The sequence below is a fragment of the Melozone crissalis genome, unplaced genomic scaffold, assembly GCF_028551555.1.
Source record: "Melozone crissalis strain CALT ecotype California unplaced genomic scaffold, PUWL_Pcris_2 ptg000036l_1, whole genome shotgun sequence".
Classification (NCBI taxonomy): domain Eukaryota; kingdom Metazoa; phylum Chordata; class Aves; order Passeriformes; family Passerellidae; genus Melozone; species Melozone crissalis.
This window is the reverse complement of record NW_026535814.1, coordinates 20,180,001-20,203,224: the sequence shown is the minus strand read 5'-3', so window position 1 is coordinate 20,203,224 and position 23,224 is coordinate 20,180,001. Positions and strand designations below refer to the sequence as shown.

General features: G+C 41.3%; 1 protein-coding gene across 2 annotated transcripts in view; it reads right to left on the bottom strand.

Annotated features, from left to right (window-relative positions):
* Nucleotides 1–23,224, bottom strand: part of ARK2N (arkadia (RNF111) N-terminal like PKA signaling regulator 2N) — a 43,617-nt gene that overhangs the window by 19,473 nt on the left and 920 nt on the right. The window contains exons 1-2 of one of the 2 annotated variants that reach the window (XM_054283559.1): nt 8,808–9,612; nt 2,183–2,652 (exon numbers count right to left, since the gene is read on the bottom strand). In XM_054283559.1, coding sequence (XP_054139534.1) covers nt 2,198–2,652; nt 8,808–9,531 — 1,179 coding nt within the window. In that variant the 5' untranslated portion in view covers nt 9,532–9,612 and the 3' untranslated portion in view covers nt 2,183–2,197. Of the gene's footprint in view, nt 1–2,182; nt 2,653–8,807; nt 9,622–23,224 lie in introns of those variants that run through there. The other variant, XM_054283560.1, reaches the window with a different exon arrangement.

Here is a 23,224-nt window from a genome sequence, read left to right as displayed (position 1 = left end):
AAATTTTTATATATCTATATATATATAATATATATATTTTTTTATATATATATATATATATATAAAATCTATGAACACCAGATGGATCCACTTTGGTGAGGGTTGTTTTATCAGCAAATACTCTTCCCTGAAGAATCTTTTTAAACAGATGAGGATAAGCTTTTAAATTGCAATCAAACACAGAACAACTTGTTTAACTTTTACCTGAAATGCACACAATTTCAGACAAGAGAGTTTTCTAACAAGTTCCTATCAAAATCTTTGTATCAAAATTATGCATGAAGGTGATCTGAAAAGACTTTATCCCAGTACTTAAAAATTATCTCCTGCACAGTCTTTCAAACAGATACTCTGAAAATAACACAGGTCTCTAACCTGATTTTTTTTGATGAAGGCATCATATACTTAAAAAAAAAGTCAGTCTAGGGCAAGAATAATGTTAAAATACCAGTGCAGATATTATACTGATAACAAAAAGTATTTCTTGAGTTCCTGTTACAGGTTTGATCCAAACTGTCACATAAATTGATGGGAAAACTCCCACTGACTTTAGGGACGGTAAAAAAAGCCTGACCTAAAGAAGATATTGTGGTTACTCCCAACAGGAGAAAAAGAAAGTAAACTAAAATAATTAGGGGAAAAGTGACTGTGGTTTAAAAAGCAGACTAACTGAGCTAAAGGAGACTTAAGTGTTTTCTTTACTCAAACTGCAGGTTTTCATTTTCCATTGTAAAAATTTTTATTTCATTTTCATTAGAAACTTCTATCAAGTTCTAGCTGATTAAAAATATACAATTTTTTGGTAGCTACAGAGAAGTTAGTTCACATGAAGGAAGGCCTTATTGGAGAGGTGACCCAAAAATCCCTGTGTGTAGCAATAACAGTAAGAATTAAATATTTCTAATATATAGTTTAAATTAATCCTACTTTAAATTTTAGTTTCAAGCCTGCCTATTCAGGATAACTATTAGTACAAAAAAAAGAACTCACAAAACATCGAATTCTTGCCTCACTTAAATGAACCTGACGCTGTGGCATTCCCCATCACAAGTAAAGAATGATTTCAGTGGTGCTCATGCATGGTCCAGTCTGACCCAGGCCAGCAGCTATCAGACCACCACGGTGTTTGCTTATCAAGCCTTCCCTTAAATTCCTGTGCCACATCCCCTGATGGCTGCTTATCTGAGGGCAGACAGGATTGTTTTTATTCCAGTGTGAAGGATGTGGCTGGGCTGCACTCACAGGAGGAAGCAGCAGCTGCTCTGTGCGCACAGGCCGGGGTGACTCATCTCACCCCAAGTTATCTCTTAGGGACCAATGATAAGCCAGGTTAGGGACAACTCATGGGAGAGGAGACACTGCCTGGAGGCATCCTCAGTGAGCCTCATCTCTTCCCACTGAGACCCAGGGCAGAGCAGAGCAGGCACCTGGAATTGGTGCAGATGATCTGCACACAGAGCCGTGTGCGCGTGTGCCTGTGTGTGCACACAGGGTAAGGCAGCCACCTCCACAAATACACCCTGTGCAACACAGCAGTGCCCCTGATAAAAACCCTGGACAGAGACTGAGCTGCTGAATGGGAGACAAAAAGGAATTAAATCTGCTGGGCACGCTTGTTATGGACAGCCAAATTTTTAGGGTAATCTTATTTATTAGTTCTGCCTAAAAATGAAGAAGCGAATGTGTGGCAAGCTGCAAAACTTGAGAGTAAACAGAGAGTTGAGGAAATGTCATGGGTCTGAATCTCTAGGGTGCTTTATCCCTTTAAATATAAAACTACTTCCTTATACAAATGTTTTAACATGCAAAAAGGGCATCTGGATGAATACCCTGAATGCTCCTATTGTAGCAAACACAGCCCTACTGCTTTTGGGGTATCTAGACATGGATTCTAAGTTATATTGTCCCGAGTTTGGTGATGAAAGCTTAGGATGGCTCCCCCCATACACCTTTAAAGGTGTTTGTTTATATGTGTGTACTGGCACATGCAGGTGGGTATACTGTGGGTTTTTTTTAAACTACATATATTCACTATAAATTAAGAAAAACAAACAATATCATGGCAATAAAACCCAAAAGAGAAAACAAAACAAACACATACAAAGAGAAAAGCAAACCTCATTTTTAGCAGAATCCAAAATAACATCAAGATTGCAAAATCAGATTTATTTTTCTTTTTAAATTTTTTTTTTGAAGTTTATGATTTATTCAGATCAGGCTCTGCCATATTCCCATTCTCTGGAAAGACTGGTGTAAAATTGTTATTAAAAGTCACTGGAAAGTCCAGCGCGGCGTCGGCATTTTGATAGCCCACGTACGAATTAAAGGGCTGCTGAGGAAGCGCTTGGCTATCAGGCATCTGCACGAAAGCCCCTGACTGGGTGGTAGGGGGGATTCTTTGGCCAACTAGTTGGATTTTAGGTTCCCTGGGCTCCAGTTGCTGCTTGCTTTCTTCGTCCGTGTCAAGGTGGGTTAGCTTTTCTATCCACATGCGGAATTTCTCCTCTGTCTGCCTCTGCATCTCGGCAAAGCAGTTCATGGCCTCTTCCAAGACATTGCCTATGCAGTTCCTATCCCACACGGTGCCCCTGTCAAGCAATCCTGGAATTTCCCTGGTCGCTCCTCCAGATCCCCCAGCACGACTGAAGCCAGCTTTAAAGACATTGAGGCCATTTGATAAGACATCATTAAGTAAGAACATAATATTGTTTATTAAGGCATGTTAACTGAGGAAAACAACTTTTCTAATTCTGCCCCTTGGATACAACAACAGGAGAGGAATTAGCATATATTAACCGACAGTATTACTCTTATAATAAAATTTTACACCCACTCAGGTTATAATAGAAATTTTGGCATCATTCTCAAAGTCTCAGACAATTCTGTCACAAAGGTCTCTTTTTTTACCAAATTACTCCAGTTCCCTTGCAATTTGTTTTGAATTCAACTGAAGGTGTCAAAAACATTATACAGTAACATGTTTAGTTCTATTAAGCTGCAATCCAAAATGCTATTTTTTAACTGACAAACCTGAATAATTATGTGTACTTTGCTTTCACGCTTGGACCCTTTTATAAATACGCTGTTAAACACAGGTGGAATTGGCCCAAAGCCCTTGGCCTGATTTTGGGAAGCACAGAGAATGAGGAGAACACAGGGCACAAAACACAAGAACATGGGGGGGTTATGTGAGCGCTATGCTGACACAGGAGGGGAGAGCATCCTCTGCCAGGCGTGATGGACACAGCTCCATCACAGCACAGCCTGCACACCACAGAGCCCTGAGCAGCCTCACAGCAGCCAGGACCCTGCCCTGGGCCACCATTCCTACAGCCAGTGCCAGGCAAGGCAGAAAACAGGGAATGGCTGGAAGGAAACTGTTCTGCTTCCAGCTATCCATCAAAAGCACAGTGTGGCTTTGGGATTATCAGGAAGAACTGCAGCAGCCAGAAGAAAAGGCCAATCCTCATGGCCTTACTCTACAGATCAATAACAAAAGGTAGTGGAAATTATATTTTAAAGTCTAGAGTTCACTCAGGAATCATCTAGGAAGCAATAAACCCCAAAGAAAATGAGGCTCTGTACCCGCTTGAGGAATAATAAACAGTATGTGCATGCCATCCAAATACACAAATGTCACCTAAGGTAATACCAAAACAAGACAAGCATCATATTAAACTCCCCAAAGGTATAGAAGATGGTAATTTAATATCTAAATGTGAAACCTGCAGCACCCTCTAGCCTAAGAATAATACAAAATACCCTAAGAATGAGAGAAATCATTGCACGACCTAAGCAAATATTTACTAATAAAAACCTAAGGCACTAAATCTTTATTGGGATTTCACTGAGTACACAAAATTACAGTACCACTTAAACCCTACATTCTTTTTAGGAACTGTTTAAATGAGGTATACACAGATCCTACAGGAACAGCTAAACTAAGCCCTGGGTTATTCTCTCATTTCTGAAGAGCAGTTTTTAAGTCTTTCTTTCCCATCTGTTTACCTATCAGACATGCTGGAAATTCAGCATTCAGGTCCTCTGCTAAAAATATTTACTTTATATTAATTTACATCCCTCCAACTGCATTTTAACCAAAACAAATTAAGTAAAATGGTTTTTTTTTTCCTAAAACATGGCTCCTTTTCTATGTTCAATAAAAGAAGTATTTCTTCTGTTCATTTACTTCTAGTACTGAACATCCAATATGATTCTGTTTCTTTGTCTCTAGCCCAGACCTTAACTTAAACTCAAGGAACTAACTTACAATCTTTCTGATTTCCATAGACATTCAAATAAGTAATGTTAATTTTTATATTGCAATTCAAATAAAAACTATTGATGTTGATAAGTGAGACAATCTTTACAAGTTTTTGAAGTTAAGAATGAACTAGAATGGTCAAAGTTGACAAAACTGTTTCGTAAACTGAATAAAGTATGTTTTGAAATATATGTAGCCCTGCAATACAAATTTTAAAAGGCATCATAGAGTATGATAGAGTATCTCAAATTTACAGCAGCAGCAAAACAATGTTTTAAATGCTTCCTGCGCAGTTACTACAACAAGCTGTATCAAATCTTTTCTTTATTTAAAAAAAAAATCCCCAAGCCTAAAAATGCGGTTTTTACATATTAAAAATGCTAGCATTTATTAAATTGGTCCCTCTTCTGTCTATAAACTTTAAACTATAGTTTTCTAATTATGCTTAGTTTAAAGGAGAAGAAATTTGAGGTCACAAAGGGGTCAGAATCAAAGATTCCTCTCTCATTTTCAAGAAGACACCTCCTGCAAAACAGCACCTAAGAAATGTCCCAATGTTGTCATTTTATGGGATCTCTTAAGTACAATCTAAGTAATAACCAAATCCAAAGAAATTTAATTTAGTAAATCTGGCAACATAACAATGTAAGATATGCTTCATCTTCATGCTAAGTAGCAATGGTTGGTTCCTCTGTGTTATTCTGCTGCAGACACTTCTAAATTTGTATCTTACAGCAAATAATTCTTAACAGACTGATTATTTTTCCTATCTCTTAACTATAATTGCCATTCTGAATTCATCCTTTGCAGATGCTTTATCCAAGATCTATGCACAGTTCTTAGGAGGAAGGAACCTATCCCCATCTCTTTGGGTTTACAGCATATTTTAAAAGACTTGTCCTTTTTTTTTAACAAAGTGAGATGTGGCTTTTTCAACATTAAGCCTCAAACTTTTTGACAGATTTTTGTGATAGCCTAAAACATAAGTAATCTCCATTTCAATTCAGATTTTTCTGAGTTGTAGAAACCACAATGGTGGTAAAATACAAAACATTTTTATGTATTACTTGAATATTTAAAAATCTCTTGCTTCTTACAAAAGTTAAGTGTTTACACAGCAATAAATATTGATTCCCAGACTTGTTCTCATGCCAATTTCATCCAGAGTTAATTTGCAGCATCACTTGGGAATTGTTTAAAGGAAAAACTTCCTACTACAGCAGGAAGCCTAGCAGAATCTATTTCAGGACTCCCATGCCATGTTTATGTGGTGTTGAAGAATAGTAAAATTTTAGATGCCAATTTTAGAGAGGCTCAGTCATTAAAAGGTAAAAAGTTGTTCCTCATCTGCAATAATCCAAAAATCACGGCATTCCCTGAAACAAAGAGCCAAAGATTATGACTGCTCATGCCAGTGAAAAGGCTCTCAGGAGCACCCCTGAAGTTTAGACTGAACCTGTATTTTCAGGTGTAAATTAACACCACAGGATGCATTCACAATTCCGTAACTTGCACTATACTGCGCTCCTGTGCAGCTCACAGTACTTGTTTTGAAACATCACCAGTAAAATCTCAACTCTTCAGTCTTCCTTGAGGAGAAAAACAAGCCTGGCACTAATTTAATCCACAGTACCTTTAAGTTCAGCACAGAGACCTGACTGTCTATTGAACAACTGCTCTGTTTGTAACTTAATGGCGTCATCATCATCATCATCACGTATTTCACTGAACATTTTCTTTACCTTACAAATTTAGCCAAATGTATTTCAGAGCCAGTGATGTGGATGGTTTTAAAAAAAGGTTTATTTAAACTATTGCACTATTTAAATTAAATAGTTCTAGTGACACAACATGAAAGGTTGCTGTATTCTCAAATGTGGCAATTTTTCAGACCACACACAAGCAAACTGCCTGCTGTTAACACTACCTGTATTGACAGCTTAAGAGTCCGTGTAATTTTTGTAATGAGGGTCAAATTACCTGTCACTAGTTTTTTTTTAAGCATCTCCGTTTGCAAAGCTGGTTTTTAGGCAACAGAAGGCTAAAAATGAAAACTATATGAAAATAAGTGATTGAGTAAGTAACCAAGACTGCAGCTGAATGTCCAAACACAGACTAAGGGGAACATATGCTGCCTGCAAAAAACTCTTCTGCATCAATGTGTACAGGTAATTCTTGTAAAAGTAAAGGTAAAAGCTTTCCATGCTTATGTCCTGAAACTGAAGTCAAACCTTTCAGCTTTCCACTGTGTGCAGAGAGCACGGGCAGAATGAAATTCCAGTAACGCTTTTTGACACCCTGCGCTGTTTTCTATCTACACTCAATTTGGTCCCTCAATTTTGAGGCTATTCTCAATGTTTTGCTAAGTGCCCTAAAAAGGCTTTCTAGCCATAAAAAGGAACGGAGTCCTTTGCCAGCTCCAGGCAGAGGGATGGCAGATGGCCTGGAAGCCACCGCAGAGATGGAGCGCTGGGAGTCCGACCAGACTCGCAGCTCCACCGCAGCTCTCACAACCACAGCATCTCCTCCACCCAAGAGCAGCACAGGATGCGTTTTTCGGACAAACCACATCCTTATCTCTACAGAGGGTATTTTTCCCTTGCACTTGGAAGGCGTTTCCCACAAAGCAAAGCCATCTCTATTTAAAGGAAAACCGCAATGTGGCAGGCACACATCGCACCCCGTTGCACCAAAGGGGCAGCTCCAACCTTTTAATGTTTTAAACAGAACTCAGCACCGAGCAGATGACATGTGCTGTGAAATCAGAAGAGATGTCACTGTCCCTCCCTCGGGATGGTTTGGGCACTCTTGTACTGCTGGTAAACCTGGGCCTTGGTGTAATCATCACTAATAGACAAGCTCTTGATGTGATGGGATCCTTCCACCAAAAGCATCTCATTCATGGTCAGGACTGAGAGTCACATACCGAGGCACCCAGGGATACACAAACAATATCCTGGAAGGGCCCCATCAGGTCCCCACAATGGCCCTCAGAAACCTGAAAATACCATGTGGTGCCATTCTGGGTCACAAGGTACTTTTATGACTTAAAAAAAGAATATGACCTGAGGGACTTATTCTGTGTGTTTTGGGGTTTTTTGAGAGGTGGGGAACAACCTGTCCCAAAAATCAGTGAAACAGTTATTCTTCAATAGGCTTTAAATTAGGATTGAATTGCCCAAAGTGTAAATATTATAAATAAAAAAGCAAAAACTCTGAAAGATACAAGACTAACTACTAAATTGGTAAAAATAATTCTAGATTTCTATTAAAAGTTTACTACACAATAATTATAGGAGGATATTATGCCTTTTCCAGACATTCTAATAATAAACATATACTTCCTTTGTGCAACCTGCTTCCTAGCAGGTGTGGGAAAAATGCCAGTTTTCATGGTGACAACATCATCCACCACAATCAACTCAGTTAAATCAGTTATTTGTAAAATCTGCTGCAGTATTTTAAATAATTAATCTAGAAAACATTAGTTCAGCAACTTAATATTGCAGTTTTCCTTTAAATGTTCTTGTCCTACGTAAAATGTTATTTTTCTCAAAAAGAAAAAACTTCTAGCACAACAGGCAAAAAGGCATGTAACCCAGTAAAAATTGGCAAGCAAAAAAAGTTTATTTTTACGTATTTTTATTTTTATGGATTTTATTTTTGATTGCCATATGATGATGGTTCTATGGTATAATATGCTGCAAGAATAATTCACACAAAATCCTGTCCACAGCACTTGGACTAATAAAGTAACAAAGACTTGGCAGACAAAAACCTTGAAGAATTCGACTTTCTTCTGCTAATAAAATGACACTAATAAAATGACAAGAAGGCCCCTATAATTTGCTGCCTTCCATCTTAACACAGCTGTGTTAGAAAGTTTAAAGTGTAGAAATTATTGATCCTAACAACATAGGAAAATGGTAACAACTTTGTCTAAAATATTGAAAATTTAAGTGTGAATACAGCTTGGGCACCTGTGTAATCATATCCATATCCTAAAATAGGTGACCAGCTGCAATCTGAAAGAACTTGGAATAAGGCTAAGCAGGTTTGTCATGCACTGACATGTTGAGCTGAAAGCACAGAATAAGTGCAATAATGGCCAGGGCCTTACTGTTACACAGGCAGGAGGTGTGCTGTGCCATTTCTAACACAGCTGCCAAGCTGTGGGCTTTTTATATTAAAGCAAAGCTTTATCTTAAGAATTAGATTATCACCATCTAAGGGGATTTGACAGCACTGACATGAGTTCATATAGGCTTACAAAGATCTGAAAAATCCAGAATTCAAAGGTAGTCCTTCCTCCCATTTACCATATCTACTTTTTGTTGGTGTGCAAAAGTGCACAGGAACCTCACAGAAGAGATTTTTTTAAATTTGCCCACGTCTTGTTATTACACTGCAGTCTTCAAATTTACACAGAGCTGCAGTTCTCCTGGGTTTTCTCAAGTGTCACTCATCCACTCATCTAACTTAGCATGACAGCTGAGAAAGGATGTCAGGCGCGTTACAGTTCAGTTTAAAAAACATCCTCTACCTGGTATCTCTGCAGTGATTGTCTTGCTGCTCCCTGAAACCTCTTCGTCGTCGTCTGACGAGCTGGTGCTGGAGTCACAGGTCAGGTCACTGTCGCTGGTACTGCTGTCCTGCAGCAGGTTGTACTTCTTGCGAGCAGCCGCCTCCCGCTTCTGCCTCAGCAGCCGGATCCTCTCTTTGTGCTTTTGGCTCCGGTGACCCTTCACCTTGGGAACTCGGCCGTTCTGCTTATCGCTAGACTGTCGGTTTTTCTTGGCAGCCATTGTTGAAGTCTCACTTTCGGACCTGGATCTCCTGGATTTCCTCCCGACCGCGGCTCCGGACACTGCAGAAGGGTCTCCCTCCGCGGCGGCTTCAGCTTGGCAGGGCTCGTTCTCCTCTGCGGAAGACAACGTGTCTGAGTCGGCCAAGTGCCCGCTGGAGGAAGGGGAAAGCATGCAGTGGTTAGAAGAGTCACTCTCATAAACTCGGCCGCCCGCTGGCTTGTCGCTCTCTGTAGATGCCAGCTGAGACTCCGAGGAGTCCCGCCTCAGTTCCATCAGCAAGCAAGGCATGGAAGAGAGCACTGCAGAGTCTGCTGCAGTGGGCGCACTGTCCTTCTGAGGTTGTGTCTCAAGTTCTATAGGCCTCTCTTCATCAGGAGCAGTCTCTTGCTTTTCAGAAGTCTTTGGTGGAATTCCTGAATCAACAAGTTCTTCTGCTTTTCCTACTGCCTCCATCTTCATTGCAGAGCAAGGTCCTTCCAGTCTCAAAGCATTGAGCACGTTGTCTAGGAGGCTGGGTGAGCTAGACGTGGTCTCCAGCAATGCAGCAGCCTGCACAGGAACAGAACAGTAGGAAAGAATTACACAAGCAGCTCAGCCTTCTCTCCACAGTGTTACCATAAACAACTCACTGCTTTTGGCTGCAGACAGAATGGGTTTACAGAGCCCCAGAGTGGTTCCGGTTGGAAGGGATCTTAGAGATCATCCCATTCCACCCCCTGCCATGTGCAGGGACACCTCCCACCATCCCAGGCTGCTCCCAGCCCCATCCAGCCTGGCCTGGGACACTGCCAGGGATCCAGGGGCAGCCACAGCTGCTCTGGGCACCCTGGGCCAGGGCCTGCCCACCCTCCCAGCCAGCAATTCCTAATTCCCAATGTGCCAAAATCTGTCCCTGCCCTCTGGCAGTGGGAGCCATTGCCTGGGTGCTGTCCCTGCCTGCCTTGTCCCCAGGGGCTGTGCAGCTCTCCTGGAGCCCCTGCAGGCCCTGGCAGGGGCTCTGAGGTGTCCCTGAAGCTTCTCTGGTGCAAGTGAACACTCCCCAGCTCTCCCAGCCTGGCTCTACAGAAGAGCATCTTATTGCTCAGCATCATGTTGGCTTTCTCAATTTACCAAGTGAACTCAACCAAATTATTCTTTAATTTGCACACCCATGAAAAATGGTACAGGAGTCATACTGAATGGGGCTCCCAGTGGAACCATTCTGCATGGGAACCTTATATATCAAAGACTTACTAAATAAAGAAGTGCTACTAAATTGTCAGAGGCACAGCTACAGGCTCTGGCTCCAGAGGTGTCACACAGATTGCTCTCACCAGAGCACCACCACGCTGGTGAGTCACACAAAGTTGTTTTAGGAATATCTAATACACCATTCAGGAAGTCCTTGATTGTCTCCCATACAAGCCCTGTTTATATGAGAACTTCAAGGCTGATTTAGTTTCTCTCAAATCTGCCAGGAAAGAAGCATTAAATAGTAGGGGCTGCAAGCAAAAAACATTATCTACCCACACCAGTATCCAACATTTTACTTCAAGTTATAATTTAATAAATTGCATTGCTTCAGTGCAAATAAAAAGACCAAGCTATTTATCTGATTGATAACTTACACATTATCCACCCAAAACTACCTGAAGCAACTCCAAAGAAATTTTCTTGGAGAGATCAATAGTTACCATTCTGTCTTCATTATTCACACTTTGCCTTTCACCTGAATTTTCTCTTGGAATACAACACAGAATAAAGATTCTTCAATTACCACATTCACTTACAGATGAATGGCATGGAAAAAATCCTTTACAGCTTCAGAAGTGCAGTAAATTATAAATTTATGGCACTTCAGAAAACAAAGTGTAGGCAAGAAAACGCAGCAGTGAGATCTTATCTGAAAAACCACATTTCTGCAGAGGCGGCCAATCAGCCCTTGAGCACCCTGAGGAAGCAGGGATGGTTCAGAGAGATTTTTCGGTACCCTGAGAATCCTTCTTTGTTTTCCTGATCCATCCCAAGCTGCCTGCAAGCATTAAGTGTATACATGTATGTAATACACAATATAAGGGTACTTCCCTGCTTCTAAAGGTGCTGTGCCAAGCTCAGCACTGTCCTGTGTGGCCCTAACCCACTCTGAAACTTCATTTTTAGAGAATACTAAAAGAGAGTTCATGCTTCCTTCAGGCTAATGAATGAACTGCTGTACGGGGCAAGGAAATGATGAAAACACTCATGGGAGTGAAACACCAGCTAAGGAAAGAAGGGTTGGTTAATATCAGACATCACAAGAAAGATGGAGATGGCAGGACCAAACCTGCTAAATATGAGGAAAGAAACCCACAAACCTGAAATCCCAAACAATAAAATCAGCTTATCCCTTCCAAAAACCAGACTAAAATGCATATTGTGGAAAAGAGGAACATGTATATCAGGAAAAATATTTGTGCATACTTTCGCTGAGTAACCCTCTCTTGAAAGCAACTTCAAAGAAGACTTTCTGGAGACAGTAATTTCATGTAAGCAGCAAACATCATGTAGGAACAATTTATTTCCAAGGCTACTGCAGAGCACCAACAAACCTAAATGATGAATACACACATTCAGAGACATAAATGCATGTCAGTAAAACAAATATTTGTAGGTAATTCACTCACAAATCTGTATTATCAAATAATTCTCCTATTACACAGGTAAGTAAAACACAGATTTGATGATGGAATAAGTGGAATTTGTGTTGTACCTGCTAGTGCAGCTCCTAGCTTTCCTCTGGCCATGAACTTTAAAATGAAAAATATCTTCTCTGAGAGTTTTGAAATGTACACACAGGGAAAATATTGGTTGCTCAGACACAAACCAAGAGTATTAGCTTGGCCAAACAAAAACATACTTAAATATTCATACTAATAACTGCAGAACAATTTCTGCACTGTTCAACCTTTCAGCCTGGGGAGCACGAAGAACAGAGCTTGACATGAAGCTAAAGGGCAGTCAAAGTCAGCTGTAGACTTTTTTCCACAAATGTCCTATTTGGAAATATCGTTTACCTCACAGCTCCCAAAGGGGTGGTAACAACACCTGCACTTGCCTTTCCACCTCTCTGGTCTATCAGAAAAAAATATGTTTCATCTGCACATTTCCACCTTGCTAACAGCTCAATTAAAATTATTTTAGTGGATTTTTTTTAATATTAAGTGGGATCTTTAACTACTCCAACCACACCGGTTCGATCCCTCACACAATGACTTTCAGTGCGTTGGCGGTAGAGGAGGGAATAGTAATTTCATGACACTGATGTATTTCTGTATATTTAGAAAAACCACATGTTTGGTAAGGTTTGTACTCTACAGGTCCATTGAACTGGCTCTTTAGACATCATCAATTTCTTTATTAATATATATATATACCAGAGCTTTGCCTTTCTCTCAGTGGGAAAAAAATAACCCTACCATGACTCAAACAGACTTTGCTTCATGGAAGAATACAGTCCATTTGGCAAAAAATATCTATGCCAAGGAAATCCTTGTCTCAAAGAAAGAAAAAAATGTCTGTATTTAGTTCCCTCTGAAAAATGTACAGAACAGCAAGAAGAGACTTTATTGAAAAACTCCCACTCCTTTTTTGCCATTCACCTTTCTAGTAACACTACTAGAAGAGGAAATCTCAAGGTGGCGCAAGCAAAAGACCATTTTTCTACTGAAATGGGAACACAGCACTGAAAATAAGTTGTGATGCTTACAGACACAGATGGATACTTAATTAGATGTTGATCAGAAATGGCATTCTCCTTTTACTGGTGAGCAGATATTGCAATGAAAATTTTAAAAGGCAATTTCGTAAAAACTTCTGTGCTTGATTTTTCCAATAGAAAATGTTATTTTCCAAGTCACACATATAACACACTAGTGCGAGGAAGCCATTGAATTATCCTGAGAAATATTTTCAAATCATGGACTCATTTGTAAAGGCACACAATTTGTACGCTAGGGAATCTGCTCTTCAGGGAAGAAATCCAGAAGGATTTTGAAGGTCAGGTTTGCAGAGACAGCCCAGCCTCTCTGGGTTTTGTCCCCCTTCTTTCCCCACCTAACTGTGACTGCACCATCATATTCCCTCCCGTGCACACAACTGGCCCACTCTTCTGTGCGTAGATTCCTTTCAATAAGCCAGCACAAGTCAAAATGAGAAAGCAAGTGACATTTTCTGCCAGAGCTCGCAGGAAGGAGGGAAGGGAGAGCAAGCACAAATCATCCCTGTTAAAAAAAAAAACCAAATCTGATTTAAAGCTGCTTGCTGTTTTGTATCATCACACCTTGAACTCAGAGTCAGAGGTTCTCCCCAGAGACAGCAGAAGGTCCTGAGCATTCCTTCTCAGCACCATTTGCTCTGGGAAGAGACTTTTGTAAATTAAAAAAAAAAAAATATTAAGAGCAAAAAGCCTCAGAGGTGATAGCAGCTTCCTAAATAAAATTTTTCATGTAATATGTACTACAGCACAAAGACTTATATTAAAGACAGCAGGTTTCCCACAGCAGAGTTTCAGGCATCAGATTATAAAAATAAATAATTTAACAGAGGGTTAGAGCAGTAGATAAGCCGTGTGTCTCTGCAGAGAGACCCTGAACAAAGAAATCCCCAGGGAATTACAGAATTTAGGCACCTGCTCCTCACCCACCTTGCCTGCACCTCTCAGCTCACTGCTGATTTTTACATCACCTTTCTGGGTCCTTCTCCATGTCCAGGCAGGCCACCCAACCCATGTGGAACCGCAGCTGCTGCTGGTGGTGCTGCCTGCTGATCTCTGGTTTGAGCCGCTGGTGCCTCTGCTCCACGGCACAGCACAGGGACCTACAAAAGCCCTCACCTAGGTAAGCAGTCCACAGCAGTTTTAAAACATCCATTTGTTGCCCATGTGCTGCCCACAACACCGATAAAACGCAGCGCTGTATCAGCTATTAGGAAGATTAACTAAATTACACAGCTTAAGGCTGAAGGCTTCATCAAATCCAGCTACTCAGGCCAAGCAATCAACATACTAAATCATGTGTCATATATTAACAGCTAGAATGTTACTCATTCTACTTACAACTTACTTACTTCAGCTGAACAAGGAGTACCTCTCAACAGCCTGAAATACTTAATAAACCCCATGACACCCTAACCTTAATTGTACATTGTCATTTTAGGTGTTATTGAGCTGACTAATGATAAAGAATGCCTAGCTTGCGTGCAGCAAGCCAGGTCTTCTTTTCCTGAACCTATGGACGGGACAGATTCTTGTTTTACAGGTACCAGTGTTTTCACAGCAGCTTGCTGGAAAACTCACTTCAGCTTATTACTGCACATTTCCTCTTAATCACAGTCCAACAGACCACTTCTTTTCCCTGCTTATGGTCATACAACCTTCTTATGCCAATTCTAGCAATTGTTGTAATGAAAAAGAATTATCTACCAGAACACTGCCTTTTAATGCTCTTTCAGTTAGTGCTGAAAGAAAACAATTCGAACAACCCACCTCCTCTCACCACTTACCATTCAACTGGAAGCCATATTTTTTTTAAATGAGAAATTGTACTGATATTATTGAAGCAAATAACATCATGTACATTCTTTAGGCTTTTGTGACTACATAAATGAAAAGTTAAATGGCAGTGCTGCACACAAGTCATTTGTTCAGAGTACAGAGTTAACTAGAGATCCTTCCAACCTCACAGCTTCGGTGCCACAGAAGTCAGTTATTTTCATGTAAATATGAATGGTTTGATATTTATAAGGAACTAAATGCTATAATGGCTCATTTTTACACAAACAATTATTTCCATCTCCAGTGGATTACATTATCTCACATTTATCCAACAGAGATGGAATAAATCAGAGGTGTGAGAGAGGTAACAACAAATGCATAAAACAGAGGCTAATAAAATTATGTAAAACAGCTGACTATTTTTAAAAATGTAAACACACAGACAAGCTCATTAAGAACTCTGACTGGAACCCTTGATAGACTGTGTGTCTGAGGAGGGTGGGCTGGGAAAGGAGAGAAGCTGCAAACAGCCTGGGTACTCAAGAGTTGACTGTAATGCATGTATGCTTCAAAATGTAGAATAAATTGTTGGCAAAAAACAAAGTTAGGCCCTCTTCTGACAGAAGGACATGTAACTCTGAAGATGTGAAGTGCTAATGAACCTGTCCACTTCTGAAGCTTCACCAAAACCCTTTGCCAGGGTAGGTGTCTCGTTCATGCTTTCTTTCTTCTCAAATCACCTTCCTTTCCATTGAAAATGAACACAGTTAATCCAGCGAACTCACCAGTGACATTTTAGTACAAAAACCACATAGAGCTATCAGAGAATCACAGAATGGTTTGGGTTGGAAGGGACCTTAAAGATGATCCAGTTCCAATCCCCTGCCAAGGGCAAGGACACCATCCACTGGCTCAGGCTGTTCCAGCTCCATCCACCCTTCCCTTGGACACTTCCTGGGACAGAGCATCCTGTGCCAGGGCCTCACCGCCCTCACAGCCAAGAATTTCTTCCTTATACCTCATCTAAACCTACTCACTGTCAGTTTAAAGCCATTACCTTACGCCAGAGAGCAGAATGCTTCATTAACTAAAAATGACTAAATTCAAAAAATCAGACATCTATCAGGAAAGACCGATCTGCACCCAGACAAATGTAGAAATACTGACACTTTCTGGGCTTCCCAGCTTGTTCAGCTCCTCCTGAAGATACCACACATTCCTTTTCATCTTCTTTTAAGTCTTACACAAACCGGTGCACTTAAAACAACACAAGTGAGACCAGCACTCAGTCAATTTAAGTCAAGACAGTTGACTCAGCTCTGTGTGGATGTGTGTGCACGATGCTCCACGGCAGATTTTTCATAACACCGAGCCGCCCCCACAGGGATACTGTGTAATTTATATAGCGTTCCTTTGAAAATGCTGCCCTAAAGCTGACTCACTGGCATGCGATTCTACCTAAGGCACATTTCTGGGAGTGGAGCTGGATCTTTATCAGATGATTCACAAATCAGGCCTGGTAGCAACCCCAAAGAACAGGACCCTTTGGAACAGACAGGTTAAGAGAATTGCAGTACAAAGCAAAAGAAGAAAGGATTAAATTAATTCTGTGTTTCAACTGGTTTTGCATAAATAAATGAAGGTTAAAAACAGGCTGCTCCTACTGAGTGCTCAACAGGCTGCATATACAAATTACCAAGGCCTGAATACAAATTACAAAAGTATGTGTTAATGCAAAGCTTTGCAGAGCATCCTTTGCGATCTTGAAAAGCAACATTTTTTTATCCTACATAAGAAGTAAGACTGTACATTTAAATACAGGTTTTTGCATTGTAATGCTTAATGCACATATTCTGCCTCTTTCAAAGAACAGGCAAGTACCAGCTAAGGTTTATTTCACAACTCTGCACACAGGCTTCCATAAACATTCACCAGCTGCACTTGGAACACCACAATAAAAAAAATCACAGTTCTTGCACACAGATAAAAGCACGCAGGGTTGGCTGCACTTAGCCTTCTAAGAATCTCCTTTCTTCCTCATAATGAAACCATTTTTTCTCAAGGGCACAACAATTTGAAGTCTACAAAGCTCTCTGCTCTAAAAATTAGAGAGGGCCTATCTTTATTACTACCTGCTCCTAAAACGTCAAATTACTCACTTTCACATTTTTTCTTTCAATAAAAGAAGTGGCAGAAATCAACACAACAAAAGTTCCCTTTTCTCTTTGCTACACATTAGTTTGCAGGAGATCACTCTACAGAGGATCATCACAGGGATGGACCACCTTTTTCCAAGATACTGAGTTTAACAGGTTTTCCCACTTTACCCATCCATTTCTGTTTCTTGAATGAAATGGGCTCTGTGCTTCCCCACTACATACAAACAGATGTCCTAAAGAAATGCTGGTCTATTGTTCTACCACGATAAAAGTAACACTCATGTAAAAGCCACATTTCTAATTGCTTGAACTCCATGTAACAAATGAATCCTAATTTTCAGAGCAGAAGTTAGGAACATTTACCTGAGCTACACTGAAAGTAATCAACATTGTGTCATTGCCAACAGCTCCAACTGGTAGATCAGGACAACTGCAATGCAACTTCCAAGTAGTAAATACATCTCAGCAGTGCCATATTCACAGAATCATAAAGGTAAGAAAATACCTCTAAAATCATCAAGTTCAACCTTCAACCCAGCACCACCACCAAGTTCACCACTAAACCATGTCCTCAAGTGCCACAATCCACAGCAATTTTCCAGCATCTCCACATCTCCCCAAAAGCTCAAGGCACTGAACTAGACTTGTGTGGGTTTAGGAGAGCCCTTTAACAAAGAGGACTTACAAGATACTAAGTAACTCTACAGTTTGTGAATATTTTATGGTCAGATGTTTTTGCACATCTTTGCCATGGTAAACAAACAAAACCAACTCCCAGGTATTTTAAAGTTCCAAAGTCTTTAATTCAACACCAATGAATGTTTTGCCATAAGGTATAGGGCAGTAAGATATCCACTCTATGGTCTGACCATCAGGTGACACATCCAAATTCTACAGAAGGGCTGAAAAGGAGCTGCAAGCCCAACAAGCCCTGACCTCAAATAATTTTCTTATCCACATAGCTACTCACAGTATTCACTTGCTTCTTTAATTTCTGAGCTAGCAGTGTCAAATCTAACTACTGCAATAGAGATTTACAGGAGATATACCACAGAAAAATAAATGGTATCAGTACACTAAAGTAAAGTCATGTAGCATTCAAATGATGAAATTCAACAGCTGTTGGGATGTTCTTGTCACCAAGAGGTGCCAGTTGATTTCAGCATCCACCAGATAGCTAACAATCACAGTGCAGCCTTTACGTGTCCAAAGTGCTCCTAAAAGAGCAACGGATTCACATCCCAGGTCTCAGTGTGAGGCAAACACAGGTTGGCTCTACAAACGAACAAAAACTACCTTGGGTATTTAAAAAAGAAGAACAGACTGGGTCAAAAGCCAGTCACGTGTGTGATAACCAAAAGTGCCTCTAACATGGGCTTTACTATCTTTCTACAGTATTTACTTCCAGTTGGCAGAGGAGAAGAAATTTGAGCTCTGCTTCAAGAGAACAGACAGACCAGAACACAGACACTTCTTTCCCACAAGACACAAAAGACTTTGCGTGTATTTGACTGCAGAAATTAAATAACAGTATATAAGAAGATACCAAGTTACCAGCGACATAAAAAGAAAAAGAAAATTAAAAGGTAGTTTTCAGCAGAACCCTGTAAGCAAGTACTGTCAAGATAAAAAAAAAATTAAAAAACCAAACATTAATCCCCTCTTTCCTCCCCTTCCCAAAAAAACTGCAAACCAAACAATCCTTAAAGTGCATCTTTTACCCTAAAACTGCTTCTTACATTGTTATTCCTGTTTAGGAAAAAGTGGCTCAGCTGGCAGAACTAATGGTTAGCAACAGGAGACAAACTATACAAACAACTTTCCCAGTAAAAGGGGAGATGGAAGAAAACACCAAAAGAGCATGGAGCCTGGATTATCAATTCAACCTCATTCCATTAATTCAACACAGCCTTAATGCTGCTGGAGCTTGGAGAGCTCCATTCAGACAAACAATGACATCCACTACAGGTGTTAAACAGCAAAAAAACTATTTGGATCTTGTAAAACAAACAAGGGAAATCAGGTGTCTGTTATCAAACTCACTCAATGTTGAGGTGAGATGTATAAGTAATTATTGAGGGCTTATGAAGGTAACCCTGGCAAGATATTCAATGAACTTCTTTAGCTTAGTTTTATTCAACAATTCCTGGATTTTCTTTACTACAGTGAGTGGATCCAAAGTCTGTATTTTGCATTTAAGATGACTTGATGACAGTAAGTGGAACCATGAAAAACAGAACTTCACCATGAAGGCTTTCAAACCGCAATACTCAAAGAAATACGTGTTTTTTTGTAACTCCTCACAGGTTCTGCACAGTGCTACCAAAAGGTGTTACCTCCTCTGGATGAATCTTAGTTATTGGACACAGAAATTGCACTCATGGGCTCACGGGCACCACTACCGAAAAGACCATTCTTTCCTACAAGGGCAACTTCATTTCCAAAAAACTTCTCACCAAACACGAGGAGACCTCACAGGCATTTCACCCAACTTCCTTCATTAGGAGGCAGCCTTTAAATCATTGCATTTCCAACCACAAGCAGACAGAATTAACAGACAACTTTCCTGATCTGCTCTTTACCAAGATTTTTTCCCGAAATTGCCAGATTACTTAGAAATGTCTTTCTGGCAAGATCTGGCATTCCAAGGGAGCATGAACCAGGAGAGTGAGCTGAGGAGCCAGGAGAATTACCAGCTGATGAGAAATCCAAAGAACAAGAGAAGGGCACTGGTTCAGCCCCACCTTGCTATCAGAACAACACGATTATTTTTTTTCTTCAAGTGTTTGAGCACCAGCCTCACACTGGAACCACCGAAATGCAACAGTCCCAGTGGAAAACAAATTACTGAAATGGTAATTGTTTCATCATGCAGACAACTGATATTATAAAGTCTGGCTCTTTGCTATTCCCAGCTCTGTTACTGTGAGTCACTTGGCCTCTACCCATGTTGGATGAATGGAACTGAAATCTGCCTTTTCTAAAGTAAGTTGTGAAATGCTAACCATCAAGTACCATGAAACAAGACACTAGAGCAAAGAGGTAGCAAGAGGAACAATCAAAGTCTGGGTCTTCCTGCTCATTTTCAGGAAATTTTGAAGCATCACACAGAAGAGCATCTTGCAGGACACTGCAGAATCCTCACTATAATGTCAAATCCACAATACACACAAACTGAAACAAGAATGTGAGCTTGAAGAAGTCTTCAAAACCTTGCATTTATTTAAAAAGTGACCAGCATTCCACTTATGACTCAAAAGTTGTCAGACTGAATATTAACAGCTTCCAAGCTGTTTTCTTGGAGCCCAAATATCACGAGGCATGGTAAGGCTGAAGTGTGTACTCTGTTCTGCTACTTAGATCATTTATGAGCATTGGAGAGACAGACTGTGTGGTCAAATTGCTACAAAACCCCGGGACACCTTCTTAAATAATGAGGTGAATCACACTGAGCATAAAGCTGACACACCTCATGACCACGGGCAAGTTACTCGGCCCCCTGGAGCAGCCAGTAACGCATCGGACACGGTGTCACTGCAACACCTGCACCTCATCTCCACCCCGTGAGGAACCCGCGTGTGCCCAGCTGCAGGGAGCCAGCCACATCCAGGAGAAACCGCTACAGGCTCCACTCACGCCCATCAGACAGCGGGAGAGGCAACGCGAACCAGCGGGAATGGGCAAGCACAGATTACATCTGAAGCCTTAAACAGTAACACCGAGCCAGCGATGAGGCATCAGTCACTCAGCTCAGCTCAGAGGGGGACTGCGCCCGTCAGAGCAGGCAACAGCACAGGCTAATGTTTAGACCATATGCACATCCTGATTTACAGTCCCTTTCATCCAGTTCTCTCTTTGCTCAAAATTGCACATTTGTGGACGCTGTGTTCTAAACCCCAAGTAGCAGACTCAGAACTGCAATATGCATTAAAAACCTGGAACAAAGATGTGACAGAAAGTACTATTTCTGTGGTGATTTGTTGTCCAAGTTCTCTGCAATTAACATCTGCTGCCACAGATTCCAGTATCATAACTCTGGCTGCTCCTGAGTAAGAGTGATAAAGGCTGAACTCCCACTCATGTGCTGAACACTTACTTTGGTTCTGGAAAACCAAAAGTTGTTTCCCTTCCACATCAGGTGATCTCAGAGCAGCGACACACACTGTACCACACTTTATCTCGGAGCTCTTTCCCAGCGCTATGCCTGTCCCCCTCTCCCAGTGCTGCTTCATTTTCAGCTCCCATCACCACCAATAATGTTCAAGCCAGCAAAAATATTCAAGTTCTAGTAACTCTTTTACAGAGTACAAGTTACATGCTGGTAAATATGATATTTAAATCTTTTAGTTTGATCTAGCACACGTGTTATTAAATCTGCTGCTCAGTTTCTGTCAATGGTTGCAGTTTTCTAAGCCATTCTGCCAGCTGCAGATAAAAACACAGAAGCTGAGATTGACCACAGGCCCAATTCTGTCAAAAAGTACCATGAACACAACGAGTTTGAAATGTTATAGACAAGTATGTGTAAGTTGCTTGAAACTATTTAGTAATTTGAAAACTTTCCAAAGCTTTCATATCTTTAGATAACTGGTGGTATTTTGGTCAGAGGTAACCAGAGAGTTGGATCACTCAGTGTGCAGCCCCTTCCCCGTGTGGTACATACAGACCCCCCCATCTCATTAGCAGATGTTTCAGTGAGATGTTGATGTACAGGCAGGTCAAAGATGGCACATACATCCCTGGTGGTGCAGGGAGTTGATGTGATAACATACAAGGGAAAGGGAAGAAAGTGAATAGGATCCAGGCAAAGAATCCTGCATTTTAAAGGTAAATATACAGCAAGAAGAAGGAGGTCAGGACAGCCAAGGCAATTATTTCTTGTTGCTCTCATTGAGTTACACCAACTTATCTCCCTAATGTTTGATGTTCAAACCCCTCATGATAATCCACATTTACTCTTTGTTCACTCAACCTTAACTCGCCCCATTAATCCCACCCCCTCCGCAGTGCCCATTTGTCAAAGGCACCCAAACACCCTTCCTGCCTCCTCTTTATCAGCTGGAGCAGGGCAGCATTTTCCGCGTGCTGTGGCTGTTCCCAGCTGCCTCGTGGGTGGCTCCAGGTTCCTTCCCGTTCCCCCTCCCGCCACAGCACCCACTCCTGCTCTGTGCTCTGTGGTTCCCCCCGGGCAGGCAGAGCGGCACTGCCACACACCTCACACGGCTGGACGGGCAAGGCCACAGCCCTTCCTCCTTCCTGACTGCTCCCTGCACCTCCTCACCACGCCAGCCAGCAACTGGGCTGGAGAGCAAACAGAAAATAGTTGACACAGTGTAATTAAAAAATTCGAGTGTTTCAAAATGAGTCAGAACTGCTGCCCTCATGTACTCGAGCAGCAATACCAGCTGCCCAGACTCACACACTGCCTTCCATCACCTGCTGCCTCCCTGCCCTTGGCTCCCCACACAGAGCACCAGTGTCCCTGGAAAGCCAGAACCACAGAAAACTGCCTTTACTGGCTTTCAGCAGCCACATAACCACCCCCTTTGGAGCTTGCCTGGACAGCACCAGCCTCCTCTAGATCACTGGAGGTGAGAAATACCAGAAAATTACTCCTAAGAACAACTGCTGCTGGACAGATGAGTTCCCCACACTTCCCCTCACTGCTTTCCTACCGTATATCTATTTATCTATCTATATGTATGTGTATAAAAATGGGGGGGATGTCTGGGTTTAACAAACACATGACAAGCACCTCACTGCTCCCCTGGCAGTTTGCTACAGACCTGTTTGCTCCACAGAGGCCACATCTCCCTCCTCCAGGGCAGCAGGGAAAGCTGTGCTGCCCTGGCAGCCTGGATCCCAGCACTGGAACCACGGGAGCAGCAATTGCAGGAGCACTGGGGCAGGAGAGCCACACGCTGGGGAGCTCCAAGGAGCACCACGCTCATTTTCCACCTCAAGGTCAAACAGTGTGTTTTTAATAGCCTTAAGCAACTTAGCAGGCTTTAAGAGAAACATTTCAAATGTAGCATTTGTTTCCTGTTCCAAGGGGAGAGGCATTACTGTTTGTACTTAAATTCTTAGCTCGGAGAGTGGAAATAGTACAGCTCTTCAAGCTGTAAGTGAAACTATTATTTGGTCTGATGCTTGGCAAGTACCAGAGAAGATCTAATACCTAATAAAATCCCTGGGAGGGGGAATGAAAATGAATTTTACATTTTTAAAGGGATGCTTAAGGGTTCAAAGATTTACTTGCTCATTCACTTTTAAAAGCTAGAATTACTTGTCGGGGAAAAAAAAAAGTCAAACAGGACTGACTCCTGCCATCTCGACACACAAGTTTTTTTTCAGCTTTTGAAGTGTCGTTAGGTACTTTGTGCTGGTTTAAAGTGCACAACTAGTTACAACCACGACCTTGCTTAACTAAGTTATTACAGTTATAGATTCACCAAGGGACCCACAAACTTTGAGGCAAGCTGCC